Below are 14,225 nucleotides of genomic sequence, written 5' to 3'. Positions count from 1 at the left end.
ACGGCGTGACCTATGCTCCATTTTCCAGGTTCAAAGAGAAACCAGGAACAGGTCACAGAAGCAAGAAAGAACAGCCTCTCGGGAGCTAAGTCCCCTGCACTGGAGGACGCTTAGTACATATGTGTCAGTGGCCCGTATGCTTGAGCAGACCGCCCGGCTGCTCTGAGGGTCACTGTGGTCTGAGTTTCCCCCTCAGAAGCCAGGGGGAGGGCGCTCTGCCACCGATTTGCAGGAGGGAGGAACCACTGAGTGGGCGGGAGCTCTTTCATCTGCTTGTTCGGAGCTCCCTCTCCCTGCTGCGCCCAGCTCTTACCTTGCGATTCCTCCCAAACTCCAGGTGATAGAGACCAGGAAGAAAGAGGCCCCGTACATGCTCCCCGAGGACGTGTTTGTGGAGAAGCCCAGGTGAGGGGCGCGCCTGGCACATGGTCCAGGAAATCAAAGGCAGCTGAGTAAGAAGGTGGGCGGTCGGAGGCAGGGGCTGAGGCTTCTATGGGCTCCAGGGCTGAAAGTGGAACCTGCCCGTGGCCCATAGGTCCTGGGTCAAGTTCAACAGGCATCGTGACTGTATACACACCTTGGGCCATCTGGATGTGTTGTACCATATAGGTTATGTGATGCTCCCTCTGGGCGCTGTGACCAAGCCCATGGGGAGCAATCCTGGAGCAGTTGTTCCAGACAAGACACTGCCATCAACCCAAGGGGCATGGTCAGACTGATGTCACTTCAGCATCAGAGGAACGCGAGGGAAAGATATTCTGGGGGAAAATGTCCAACACCAGGGAATGGCTTTATCAATTATGGCCATCCACACAGCAGTCGACTGATAGCCCATTTACAATGGTTTCAAAGAATAGTTAATGTGATATTAATGTGATATATTCACTATAGAAGAGGTACATGAAATAGATCATAGAACAGGAAGGGGGCGGTGGTTGTGTGTGTATAAATGTATGTGACTGAAGGATTCTGCTCACTGAAGGTTATCTCTGGAAGTGGGACAAGGGGTGATTTTTTCCCCATTTGCATCTCCGTCATTTGGTATAATGAATGTTGCCTTTATAATAAGTTATTAGGAAATCATCCTCGTTATCCACAACTCTCACTTGCCTCTTCCCTCCCTTGTCATCCAGGCTGTCTCAGGATCTTGATGGAGTGGTGATTGAGTTCCTCTTCCGCCAGAGCAAGATCAGTGAAGTCCTGGGGGGCAGTGGCTACAATTCAGACAGGCTCTCCCTGCCCTACATCCCTCAGCTGACAGGTATGAGCCCTGCTCAAGGACTCCCAGGCCTGCCTCTGGCTTGTCATGGCCAGGTAAGGGCCTGAGTGTAAGGGGCTTCAGTCACCTTCCATGGCCCCTTGGATGTCACACAAGAGCTGAAAGGCACAGTGGAGATCTATGGTGAGATCCTCTGGTTTTCCCCACCTCTCCTCCTCAGTGCAGGGTCCTTAGAAGTAACTGGCCCACAAGATAGCCTGGCTTGTGGATGGGAGAGGCCCCACTGTGCCACACATGGGCTACAGAGACCCAGTTCTCTGTCACTGACTCCCAAGATGTCTTCCGGCACCTCTGAGAAAAGTACATAAAATAATGAAGGCAGCCGAAACCGGTTTGGCTCAGTGGATAGAGCGTCGGCCTGCGGACTGAAAGGTCCCGGGTTCGATTCCGGTCAAGGGCATGTGCCTGGGTTGCGGGCATATCCCCAGTGGGAGATGTGCAGGAGGCAGCTGATCGATGTTTCTGACTCTCTATCTCTCTCCCTTCCTCTCTGTAAAAAAATCAATAAAATATATTTTTAAAAAAATAATGAAGGCAAATGCGTGTAGTAAATGCTACACAAATGACAGTCATTAGTGCTCTGAGCAAGATGATGCTTGCATAAGTTGAGATATGCTTTCTGGCCATAAGCAGCTTCTTTGAACTCATCAAGGATTTCAAAATCTTAGCCCTAAAGAGCAGAACCCACCATCCTAAAATGGGCAGAGAAAGCCCAGCCATAAAATCCAGCTGTAGCCCTAACTGGTTTGGCTCAGTGGATAAAGCGTCAGCCTGCATATATCTTGGTTGCGGGCACATCCCCAGTAGGGGGTGTGCAGGATGCAGCTGATCGATGTTTCTCTCTCATCAATGTTTCTAACTCTCTCTCTCCCTTCCTCTCTGTAAAAAATCAATGAAATATATTTTTTTAAAAAGCCAGCTGTAGACTTCATGTGCCCTGAGCTCTCAGAGGACGTGGACCAGGCCCTTGGTCAGCAAACTGCGGCTCGCAAGCCACATGCGGCTTTTTGGCCCCTTGAGTGTGGCTCTTCCACAAAATACCACGTGCGGGCGCATGTACAGTGCGATTGAAACTTCGTGGCCCATGCACAGAAGTCGGTTTTCGGCCTGGGCGAGTCCATTTTGAAGAAGTACTATTGATATTTGGCTCTGTTGACTAATGAGTTTGCCGACCACTGGACCAGGCAAAGGCAGAGGGCATGGGAGATGGTGCCAGGGGCAAGATCCTGGCTCGCTCCCTGACAGCTAGGAATCTTGCTTCTGGCTTCTCCTTTCCCAGATGAGGATCGCTTGTCCAAGAGGAAGAGCATTGGAGAAACCATTTCCCTGCAGGTGGAGGTGGAATCTAGGAACAGCCCTGAGAGGGAGGAGGTGAGTGTCTCCCCCAGACACTGCCCTGGTGAAGCCCAGCATCCCCTGGGGAGGGCACCTGCTCCTGCTTCTATGCAGTCAAACACCCCATGCTCCAGGCCCCCCTAAGTGCACAACACAGGTAAGGTTGCACAGAAAGTAAATTTCTCAGGGAAGTCCAGTTTTCCTACTGTCATCCCGTAGACCACAGACATTTCCATCTGGAAGAAGTGATCTGTATCCACCTTCCTCCCTACTGCACTCCCATGAGGATGCCATAAAAATCGCTCTTGAAAGACTTGTTGGTTGCCATTCTCCATTCACGGTGGGGACAAGCACGCTCCATATTGGAAATCGGAAGGTTAATAGGAGAGATGAGGGCGAGGCACACCCATAAAGGTGCTCTTTTAAAGAGAAGGCTGCAGCTCAAACATCTCTCTCCCATCTTTTCTTGAGGGCTATGAATATCTAGTCTCTGTACAACTGAATATGTGCTCTCTCCCCTGCCATTATTTCTTCTCCCTCAGAAAATAAAGCAGATGTACCCACGAGAAAGGGAGAATAAGGAATCGTAGTGGAAATTCCAAATGTACTTCTCAAATGGGAAAGAAATGGGGAGGGGACTTGGACAAGAAGACGTGTGGAGTTTGGAGCAGGGACAGTTTCTACCCATTAGGGCTGGTATGGCCATGGAGACCTCGTCTTTCCCCAAGGAGCAAGGAGAACCCATTGGGCTCGAGATCAAGCCTCCCTGTCACCATGCCCTCAACCTTCACTTACTGGGGGAGACCTCCAGTCCTGGGCTTTTCAGAGCTTATCTGGAACCTTCCCATGGAAGGAAGGAGGCTAATTGGAGAAGTGAAATGAGGTTGAACCAGGCCCTTCCAGCTCTACAAGACTGGGGATCTCAAAAATGTTAGAACCGCAGCATGAGTTGGATGCTACTCCCGCACCCACATCCCTTAAGTCCTCAAAAATGTTATTCAGTTCTTGAAACTGACATTTGAGATTATATGGCCATCTGCAAATATAATCTCTTCTTGCTTCCAATATTTTCTGTTAGGTATCTGAAGATTTTTTTTTTTTTTTAATTACACAGTGTTTTCCTCCCACTGGGCTTAATGGGACAAGCCAGGGGGAGGAGATAGTGGGTTCTATTAGTTGAGGCTCTAATGAGGGATTAGCCTCCCCACCCCCATGTCATGACTCTTGGAGAGCTTCCGGAGACCCTGGTGAGAAGGAGGGTGTCCTGGGGGAGTTTCTGCCCATTGGGACATTCTTTGAGAAGTGAAGGGGCTGCCAGGTAACTAAGGAAGCCACGGCTGCGTCCTCTGATTCCTCCCCCGCTCCACCTTTGTCACACTTGTCCCCTCTCCCTCAGCGAGTACCAGCAGAGGAGATCACCTATGAGACGCTGAAGAAGGCCATTGGTAAGTGGGAGGCCCCCAGGGAGTTGGTTGGAGGGGAGGGCAGAGCTGGGTCTTGGTTGCAAGCGAGTGGGTGTGTGCAGCCCCATCTGCTGTCTTCCCGAGGATGATTCAGCACAGACTTGAGGGCAGACATTGTGGCTTCCTCTGAACTCATCCCAACTCCCAGAGCTGCAGGGGGAAGTCCTGCTCTCGTGAGGGATCAGTGTTGCCCTGTGTCTCTTAGGTCAGACAACCCTTTTTCTACTGACTGCTGCCTTTAAGGTAATCCACTGAGGGTTACAGCCAGTCAGGTAAAAAGCAGTTGTGTATAAAGACTTTGACTGTTTTTTTGTTAGAATGTGATACAGAAGAACAAGTTGACCAATGAAATATATTAAGAATAAATCATATTAATATTTATTTAATAATGGCAACAGATTTCTAAAATATTTTTATTGATTTCAGAGAGGAAAGGAGAGGAAGAGAGAGAGAGAGAAACATCAGTGATGAGAGAGAATAATTGATTGGCTGCCTCTTGCATGCCCCCTACTGGGGATCGAGCCTGCAACCCGGGCATGTGCCCTGACCGGGAATCGAACTGTGACTTCCTAGTTCATGGGTCCATGCTCAACCACTGAGCCACACCAGCGGGCGGCAATAGATTTTAAAATGTAGTATTACGTCTTCTGTCTGAAGTACGTCAAATGAGAGAATTTTTCTGAATGCTGATGACAAATTTTGTCTTCACATGCCAGACCTTTTTTATGTTTGTTGTCATTGATGGTGCTCCTGAACGTACACACTCTGCCTTCTTAAACAGCGAATGATGGACATGTTTGAGACCCCTCCCCTTTTTTCTCTGACTCATTTTGGATACCAAGAGGGATATGTACACAGCTTCATACCACTCTGCCATAGGGGTTCTGGGTCTGTCTGGCCTTTTTTTTTTTTTTTTTTTTAATTAATTTTATTGATTTTTTACAGAGAGGAAGGGAGAGAGATAGAGAGTCAGAAACATCGATGAGAGAGAAACATCGATCAGCTGCCTCCTGCACATCTCCTACTGGAGACGTGCCCGCAACCCAGGTACATGCCCTTGACCGGAATCGAACCTGGGACCTTTCAGTCCGCAAGCCGATGCTCTATCCACTGAGCCAAACCGGTTTCGGCTGTCTGGCCTTTTGTGGTCTGTCTGGCCTTTCCATTGTTGATGTCGCTTTTCAAATCCCCCTAGAGTACTTCCTATTCCAGGAACTTCCCGTTAAGAGTCCTAGTGGCAGTGCAGTTACATGGGCTTTAAAAGCCCAGCTTCAGGGTCTGCTCAGCTGGTTCTCAAACCCTTACACAAGGAAGGTCGCTGGGCCCTCAGGAAAGGTCTAGACCTGTTGGGGCCACATGATGGCACCACACCCTCCAGGCCACCGCACCCGGCCCATCAGCAGGGGGGAGCCGGCGCTGCGGTCACAGACAGAGCTCCGGGAGGAGTCCACCCAGCTCCCTGTCAGTGGGCAGGCCCTGCGGGCTGACCGCACTCTGTGCTGCAGTGGACAGTGTGGCGGTGGAGGAGCAGGAGCGCGAACGGCGGCGGCAGGTGGTGGAGAAGTTCCAGAAGGCGCCCTTCGAGGAGATCGCAGCTCACTGCGGGGCCCGGGTGAGTGAGGCACACAGGGCGAGCCCTCGGGGGCGGAGGGTCCAGGGCCGGACGGACGGGGTTGCTAGATCTTGGCACTTGAGTCACCCAGAGATTAGGGTTGAGATGCCAGCAGCACCCTGGCCCTACAGTGTTTCCCCATGAACCAAAGACCTGGCTACTGGCCACCCAGGCCTCCAGACCTCGCACTTTTCATGTAAGAAAGAAGCCCTGACCTCAGGAGCTCCTGCATCAGACAGACAGACTATAATAATTATCATCATCATAGCAAGTGTGTGCCGAGCGCTTTACCTGTGAGGTGCCCCAGACACCTTACATCTGTTAGTTTATTTCGTTCCCATGACTACTCTGCGTGCTGGTGCCAGTCACATCCGGAGTGATGGGGAAGGAGCCCATGGGGAAGGAAAGATGGCCAGTGCTTGCAGCAGGACCTGCAGGCAGGGGGTGAACAGCGGGCCTGGGAAAGATCTGAGAGAGGGGGCCCCGGACAAGGGGAAAGAGGGGCTCGTGTCTATACTTCAGGGAGGGGCACAGACATTTCTTGAGATTGATTGTCTCTGCCAGGGTTTGCTGGTCACATGTTCCTCTTAGTCACAAAGAAATGTACTTGTGAACTTCCAAAAGTTACAGTCACTCATACTTAATTGTACTTTTTCCTCTCCATAAAAACACGTCTTTTTATTATACAATATATATTTCTAATATACATGTATATATTTCCAATTATGATAGCTATATATAAGAACATATAAATACATATAAGTATAATGTTGATTGGGGGGGGGGGCCTATATTATCCTGACCTCTTGTCCCATCTCAAGAGGTAGATGCTGCTCGTTTCATGAGCTCGGAGTTGAGGCCCAGGTACAGAACACGTGCCCAGCTCCCTCACACAGTCGGAGCCAGAAGGGACCAGAAGGCACATCTTCCCTAAACCACCAGTTTTGCACAGCTGCTTCTTTGGAGTTCAGAGCTGGAACCAGCTCTCAGCCTCCTGACTCATGCCCAGCAGGCGCTACCGTCCCATTTGGAGGAGCTAAGGGTCCTTCAATAACCGCCTGCTGAAGTCCTCCTGGTGCCCCAGCAGGCCGTGGCTGGGCGGCTCTGCCTGACCTGAACCCACAGCCAGGGTCCACAGACAAGTGCTGTAATCGAGCTCCCACCATTCCCTTCCTGAGGCTGCACTGCCCAGACCTCCAGTGCGCGCTCTGGACAGGTGGGCTCATGACCACCCGCAGCGGTGCGGGAACCCCAGCTGACTCCCCCTCTGTTTGTGTCTAGGCGTCACTGCTGCAGAGCAAACTCAATCAGATCTTTGAAATCACCATCCGGTAAGTGGCAGCCCTGGCCTGGGGACCCCTGCCTCCGTGGCCCAGCGTTGGGCGCCCTCCTCCCCAGGCTGGACTCAGCCACCAACTCTCCCCAAAAGGGAAGCTGAGACTAGAGAGGACAAGAGACGGCTCAGTGAACCCTGGAAAAGAGTCAGGGTCCTTGTTTCCCAGGCTGAGACTTGACTTTCTAAAGCAACATTGTCACTGTAGAGCCTGCCATGGAGCTGTAGATTCTAGAACAACTTGAAACCTGGGAACCCACAGAGTGACAAAGGCTCTGGTCCCTGTTCAAAGAGAAACACAAAGCAGCTGCTCTGTTTGGTTGCATGGGGTGGGACCCGCTCCTCATCCCTTTCTCCTCCATGTGCTCCTGCCCAGGCCCCCGCCCAGCCCATCAGGAACCATCACTGCAGCCTACGGCCAGCCTCAGAACCACTCCATCCCCGTCTACGAGATGAAGTTTCCAGACCTGTGTGTATACTGAATTCCAAGAGGTGGAGCTGCTTGGAGGGGTGGGCATGAGGGAGGGGCTCACCCTCACACCCCACCCCTACTACCTGCAAGTCTAACAGGGATCGCAGAAAAGGTCATCTTCCCACCTAAACAAGGTAGAGCCCCAGACCCTCCCGCTTCCCCTGTGTCTCCCCTGAGGGGTTGGCTACCTGCCCCTCTAGGACCAATAAGCCTCTCAACTGTTCCCTTTAGTCTCCTTTGTGTCAGCGAGGGGCCAAGAATCGGGGGTGGGGGGTGGGGGGTTCTGAGCTCCTGCAGCTCCTGCAGCTCCTGCGTGGTGTGGTGGTGCAGCAGGTGAAAGGCTTCTATGGTGGGGGTGGGAGGGGGCACAGCTGCCGTCCCCTGAGGCGGGGACTGGATGGAGACACCTGTTGGTCCAAGGACGCTGTGAACAGCAATCTAGAGAAAGCCGGGGGAGAGCTGGAAGCTGGGGGACGTTCTCAGAGCACCCCCCTCCCCTCCGTCCCGAGGCCCTCGGGTCTCCTGCGTCTCTTCCACTCCCCCTCTCGCCCTGCCAGCTTCTCTTAGTGATTCTTTCTATTATGAATGGATGCTGAGCCCTTCTAACAGGAGCTGGGTAGAGACACGGGAGGGGGGCAGCAAAGGATGACAGGAAGGGGAGGTGGCTGCTGGTGGAGGGGCCTGCCTCTCTCTCCCCCGCCCCCCACCCGCCCAGGCGCAGCAGGCAGAAGTGGGCACGACCCTATTCTCACCTCCTTGGTTCAGAGGGAGCTTGCTTGGCCCTCCCATGGTTCTCTCCCTTCTGGATGTTTCTCCAAGTTGAGCTCTCTCTCTTAACACCTTTCTTCCTGTGGAGCCCGGTGTGTTTCTACAGCCTCTGGGTTGAGGGAAGGCAGGACCAGATGATCTGGTTCTAGGTAACTTGAGAGAGGAGCAACTGCAGGGCCAGGCCTGCCCACAGCACCTCCTGGGGAAGAGGTTCCTGGCCTGGCTGGGCTGGGGGCGGGGTGGAGGTGGGGGGGGCCGACACTGGGAAGGGATGGTCAGTGGGGGTAGCACTTTGGGACTCAAAGATGTCAGAAGTCAACGCACGTTGTGGATGTTTCGTTGGAGGAAAGAAGGATCCAGCACCTGATACTGGAATGACTTTTTTCACTCTTTGGACAAAGTCTGGACCTCAGTTCCACCTGGCCAAGCTTGAGGCTTGGGAGAGCGGTGGAGACCCCTTTGGGTTCTGCATTTCCCCTGAGTCCTGTCAGCCTGTCTGTGCAAAGGAGGAGCCAGGAGTCTGTTTGCTGTGCATTCCCTTCCCCTTTCTCATCCCGCACCCCGACCCAAGCCTCTGGCAGGACCTCCCCTGGGCCTCCTCCTGGGTCTCCCCGTGCCAGCGCCCTAGGGCCCCAGAGAGTTCTTCTCTTCCAGTGGAACGTCCCATAACTGTTCTGAGCTGATGTAACTCACAGTAAGGTGTGAATGGCCAAATGATTCTTCCCTGAGAATTTTTTTTTTCTTTTAGAGAGAGAGCGTAACTAGATTCCTCAACCCAAAGGGATCCCTTTCAGGGTACAATTTTAGGCAGTGTGGGGTGGGGTCGGAAGCAGACACCCTGGGGTCACACCCCTGCATGACCCTGTGCAGTGAGAGCCTGATGACCAGCCCAGACAGGTGTATTTCCTCAAATCGGGAGAAACGTAACAAATGCACTGCCCATTACGTGTGCAGCTCTCTCTGGGAGGGGGCTTGCTGACCCTGTTCTTGTCGTTTCCCCCTTGGGCCTGCAGCTTCCAGGTGGCCTGCATGATTACAGGACCCCAGCCAGCCACTTCTGGCCACGTGGCTTCTGGCAAATGCTCAACCCAACTTTATAAGCATGAACTGAGATTCCTCCTCACTCTAATATCTCCTGATTAAGAAACCACGTTTCAAATAACTTGAAACAAACCTGAAGGCAAATAACTTTGGGGAGAAACTTCACAGGAAATCCAAATCTTTGTTTTTAGTATATATTTTTATTGATTTCAGAGAAGAAGGGAGAGGGAGGGAGAGATAGAAACATCAATGATGAGAGAGAATCATTGGTCAGCTGCCTCCTGCATACACCCACCCCACTAGAGGGTTGAGCCTGCCACCCAGCATGTGCCCTGACTGAGAATCAAACGCGTGACCTCTTGGTTCCTGGGTTGACGCTCCACCGCTGAGCCGCATCGGCCGGGCAGGAAATCTAAATCGGGAGCCACAAACCTGTCTTCCCATCTGTATCCCTTTGATGAGGAACTCTCTTTCTTGTGCCTCCTTGACTTTAGGGTCCACCCCCAGAGCAACTGCACCCTGAGCACTGTCCTTGGTCCCTGGTTCTGGGATGTGGGAGGCAGGGCCCTGGAGCCTCTTTCTAGAGCTAGCACTAGGACCAGAGACCTGCAGGTCCCCTCAGACGTCGCCCTGTCCCTCTCCAGCCCTCCCTGGGAACAGGGTGCAGAAGAAGGTGCAAGGTTCCCATTCTTCACACACTCAGCTGCTCCTTCCTCTTCTCTGTCCGAAGCAGCCTTTTCTTTCCATCACAGCTGCATAGCAAAGATGTGATTCTTTTAGAGAACTGCCATGTTTTTGAGTGCTGTCTTCCCAGATTCAATTTCAACTTACACTCAGTAGATATTAGGCTGCCTGCTGCCAGGAGGTAGAACCTGGGTTCTGGCCAAGTACTGGTATGCCTCGGAATCAGAAAGTTTAAGGTGAGTGTTGACTCAGACAGACCATGCAATGATAAATTAAGCAGTCCTCCTTCACGCCTACCCATGTGCCCCTCCACAAACCCTGGGAATGGATGCCAAGCAGTTTGGTGGGCGCCCAGGCCCTGGGCCTAGCAGCCATCACTGCTTCTGCCTTCCAAGCCCCGTAGCGTCTGGCAGCACTGTGTCTTGTGACCAACCCTTTCTGCCACCCTTGTCTATTGTGATTTTGAGCCAGCTGCTCCCCAAAGCCACTGAGGACTCTTGCCTCCTGGGCAAGGGGTCGGTTTGGTTAGCACCCTGCAGACATAACTGAATGGGCGGGAACATATTTGACATTTGAAAGTTCTGTTCGTTTAGTTGAGTCATGTCCAGGCATAAGCAGCAGGTTAGCAGGAAGCACCCATGTGATCCTGGAGGCTTCTCCTGTCTTCCTTGCAGTGGGGTCCCCAGTGCCTGTCTTCATCTTCCTCCCCCGGAAAGAAGAAATAAGTGGTTTCTTGACTCCTAAATGCCTCCTCTCCGGAGAAGGAACCCAAGGAGGGAAGAAGAAGCATTAGGAACGTCCCCAGATACTCCTCTCTGCAGCCCTCCATCTCAGACACAAGTATAAACAGACGAGCAGAGAAAAGGTGGGGCGGGGGCCGACTAAAATGCTTGAAGAAGCGTGACGTCACATATGCGCTGCCCTTTGCCCTCGATGTTCTGGGTCCCAGAGAACATGTTTCAACCGGCTTAAGAACTAGAACAGCCTTGGGGTACCTTTAAGTGGCTCAAAGGCCAGACCGCTGGGCTTCCCTGGGGGCCTCTGGATCATGATACCTTCCAGTTGCTATTTCATTGTCCCCAGTCCTTCCGACCTGGGCACAGGGAGTGTCATTGAGAAGTGAGGCTGTTTCCCCCAATTCCTCTTCATAACCATGACATGGCATTACATTGGCTGAGCGCCTGTGGGGAAGGACAAGACCTGAGCTGTTACCTGAATATTAAGATTGAAGGTAGCCCTAGCCAGTTTGGCTCAGTAGATAGAGCATGGGACTGTGGACTGAAGGGTCCCAGGTTTGATTCTGGTCAAGGACACATGTCCAGGTTGCAGGCTCGATCCCCAGTAGCAGGCTTGCAGGAGGCAGCCAATCAATGATTCTCTCATCATTGATGTTTCTAACTCCCTCTCCCTTCCTCTCTGAAATCAATATATATAATTTTTTTAAAAAGATTGAAGGTAGACAAGGAGATCAGCTTATTTGGGCAGGCCACGCCCACTTTGCTCACCCATAGGCCTGGCAGGAGGTTGTGCTGAAACAAGACATCATCCTCCCGTCTGGGGCAGTGTGTTGCTTCTTCGTCCTGTTCACCTTAGAAAGCTAACCACATCTGAAGACTGGAGAGGATGGTCAATATGGGCCTGGCCAGCTGGGGAAGTGGGGAAAAGACACAGGGGCAGTGGCTGGGGCCCTGGGGCTGTTGGGGTCAGAAGGCAGATTTCCAGGCTCTCTCTTAGCACCAGCCAGGTTGACCAGCACTCTCCTCCTGGAGACCTTAGGGCCTCATCATCTTCCCCTTTTGAGCTCTTCCTCCATGACTGTTGATTCTGGCCTGTGGGGTACAGAGCTGTAACTCCACAAATGCTGCAGCCCACACATTATAACATGTCTGTGTCCATTTAGAACTTCACGACCCAGCTGGAAGTGTGTGTGCCCGTCTGTGTGCATGTGTGTAATGTAGTCCTAAGTAGACAATATATGTATATAATAGCTGATGTATTTATATGGAAGTGCAGAATTAGTGCCTGTGGCAGTTTTCTGTATTTTAAACTCATTGAGCGAAATTAGTTTTAAGGAAGGGAAAAGAGGAGGGGCGGGGGGGTGGGGGGCGGCGAGGAGTGTAGGAAGAAGGACTCTTAGCAAGATCCTTCTTTAGGACTCTTAGTTGTGATTTCCCAATGAGCCTTATGATGCCCTTTTCAAATAAATGTTAATGTTGTCACCACATGGTTGTCTCTTTGATTTCTTTAAAGTAAATGGTTTTTTGAGATGCAAACAGGATCTGAAAATACCAACATTAACCACTAACATTTAGCCACCACCACCTGCCATTACTTCCCTTGCTTGAAAAGGAAAGAGCGGAGGGGAGAAGGATGCTACCAAGATGTAAACATGAGGATTCCCAGCATGGGAGCATCCCCTGATGGGAAGGTGTGGGCCATTTCTTCATTACAGTGGGTGAGACTTTATCTTCGCAATCTGGCTTTCTGATTCCTCTTACATCAGGGCATTCCGGTTTGCTTTCATTGTGAACTCCTAGATCATCAACATAATATGTGTAAGTGCGATACACAAATGTTTCCCAGCCACTTTGCTCTATACCACCCATTGGTATGTCTAATGCAGTTGGCATGTATGCATACGTGTGTGTGTGTGTGTATCTGCGAGTCTCTTGTGAATTGGAAATGTGTTTGGCCCCAGCATTGTGCAGACATCATGGGGACATATAAAAGAAACCCAGCCCATGACCTCTGCGCTAGTGGAAGTTGGGTTTCCCTGAGGAGAGCACAAGACATACCTACAGCAAGAAAATTGCCATCCAAGCCAAACTGCATGCCTTCCACTGAAGAGGGCTGAATGCAGAAACACTGAAAATGAGCAGGTGTGGCTGGAAGAGATCACAACTTTCCCAGTGGAAGTGGACTTGAGCCTGGGCTCATGTTGAAAACGGGGTAACACTCAAAGTGGTGGGAGAAGATGGGGAATTTCAAGTAGAGGCTGAAGGAGGATGGGAGGAGAGAGAGATCAGTAGGTGGGAACATGGGAAGTAGGGTTCAGTAAGGAGTGTGAATTTCATTGACAAGGGCCCAGCATGCCATGCCCTGTAGTTTGGAATTGATGGAAAATTGGGGTGGGACAACTTCCTTTTTAGCTCTTGAGCCAATGAATGAAGATTTTGTATACACTACTATGAAGAATTTGTATCTGATGGGTTGGGAGGAGAGCAACAGGAGACAAGAAGTTGTTTGGAAGCTGTTACAGTAGTGTAGGCCGGAGGACAGAGTGATGAGAAGGGTTTGGGTTGGGCAACATCATGGGGAGAGAATGTGGACATAGCTGGGGGAAAAGAGAGAGATCCCAAGGCTTGAGCCCGTGGGACTGGAATAAGTATCCGTGTATATTGCCTTGTATTTACACAGATGTGTCTCCGTGGGTGCGTGCCTGGGTGGGTGAGACCATGTGTGTGAGAATGTTTGTATCTCGGTGTGCACATTTTAACTGATACCATCCATCAGCACTCACACTTAGCTTCTCAGTGATAGAAAGATAATCACATTCATTTCTTAATCTGCACAATAGCCCTCACACTAGGGAGGGAGGGGAAGAGGAACTCAATCTTGGCGTTGGGAGACTTGCCTGAGGTCGCACAGGTAGCTGGATCCAGGGGACATTACCACAGCCTCCCTCCCACCTGACGGCCCAGAGAGCCCTTCCCCTGCCCTTGAGGTTGTGTCGGCCTGGCCCTTGGACAGGTGCCAGCGTTACTCCTGTAGGGTCACTGTCGGAATCCTGCCTTTGGGTGCACCTTCTAGCTGAGCAGTTTTCCCACCCAATGAAGGGTGGCAAATGTAGCCACCCTGAGCCATCCAACTACCTGGCCCCTTGTAGCTGCATTTATTGAGGGGACAGGAAAGTACATTTCCTTTCCATCGCAGCTCTGCCTGTGAGTATCCCACCTCTCCTCCACTGTGTGCTCCTATTTGATGGATATGTGATTATATATTATTATCTTAAACATTTTTATTGACTTCAGAGAGGAAGAGAGAGAGAGAGAAACATCAATGATGAGAGAGAATCACTGATCAGCTGCCTCCTGCGCGTCCCCTACGGGGATGGCGCCCACAAACCCGGGCATGTGCTCCCGGCGGGAATCGAACCCTGGACCCTTCAGTGGGCACCCGCCAGGGCTGGATGTGTTATTTCATTCCCTGGGTCACCATTCACAGGCAGAGGCAGATGT

At 51.6% G+C, this 14,225-nt stretch overlaps 1 protein-coding gene across 1 annotated transcript in view; it reads left to right on the top strand.

Moving 5' to 3' along the window:
- EFR3B (EFR3 homolog B) overlaps positions 1–7,959 on the top strand; it is a 65,386-nt gene extending 57,427 nt beyond the window's left edge. Inside the window, exons 17-23 of the mRNA XM_081101285.1 lie at positions 338–405; positions 1,134–1,261; positions 2,559–2,650; positions 4,011–4,059; positions 5,583–5,689; positions 6,971–7,020; positions 7,399–7,959. Of these exons, the coding sequence (XP_080957411.1) occupies positions 338–405; positions 1,134–1,261; positions 2,559–2,650; positions 4,011–4,059; positions 5,583–5,689; positions 6,971–7,020; positions 7,399–7,504 (600 nt within the window). The 3' untranslated portion in view covers positions 7,505–7,959. The remainder of the gene's footprint in view (positions 1–337; positions 406–1,133; positions 1,262–2,558; positions 2,651–4,010; positions 4,060–5,582; positions 5,690–6,970; positions 7,021–7,398) is intronic.
- The last annotated feature ends 6,266 nt before the right edge of the window (positions 7,960–14,225 follow it).

The sequence above is a fragment of the Myotis nattereri genome, assembly GCF_964212035.1.
Source record: "Myotis nattereri genome assembly, chromosome: 10".
Taxonomy (NCBI): domain Eukaryota; kingdom Metazoa; phylum Chordata; class Mammalia; order Chiroptera; family Vespertilionidae; genus Myotis; species Myotis nattereri.
The sequence above is the reverse complement of the archived record's forward strand: the minus strand, read 5'-3'. Positions and strand labels throughout refer to the sequence as shown.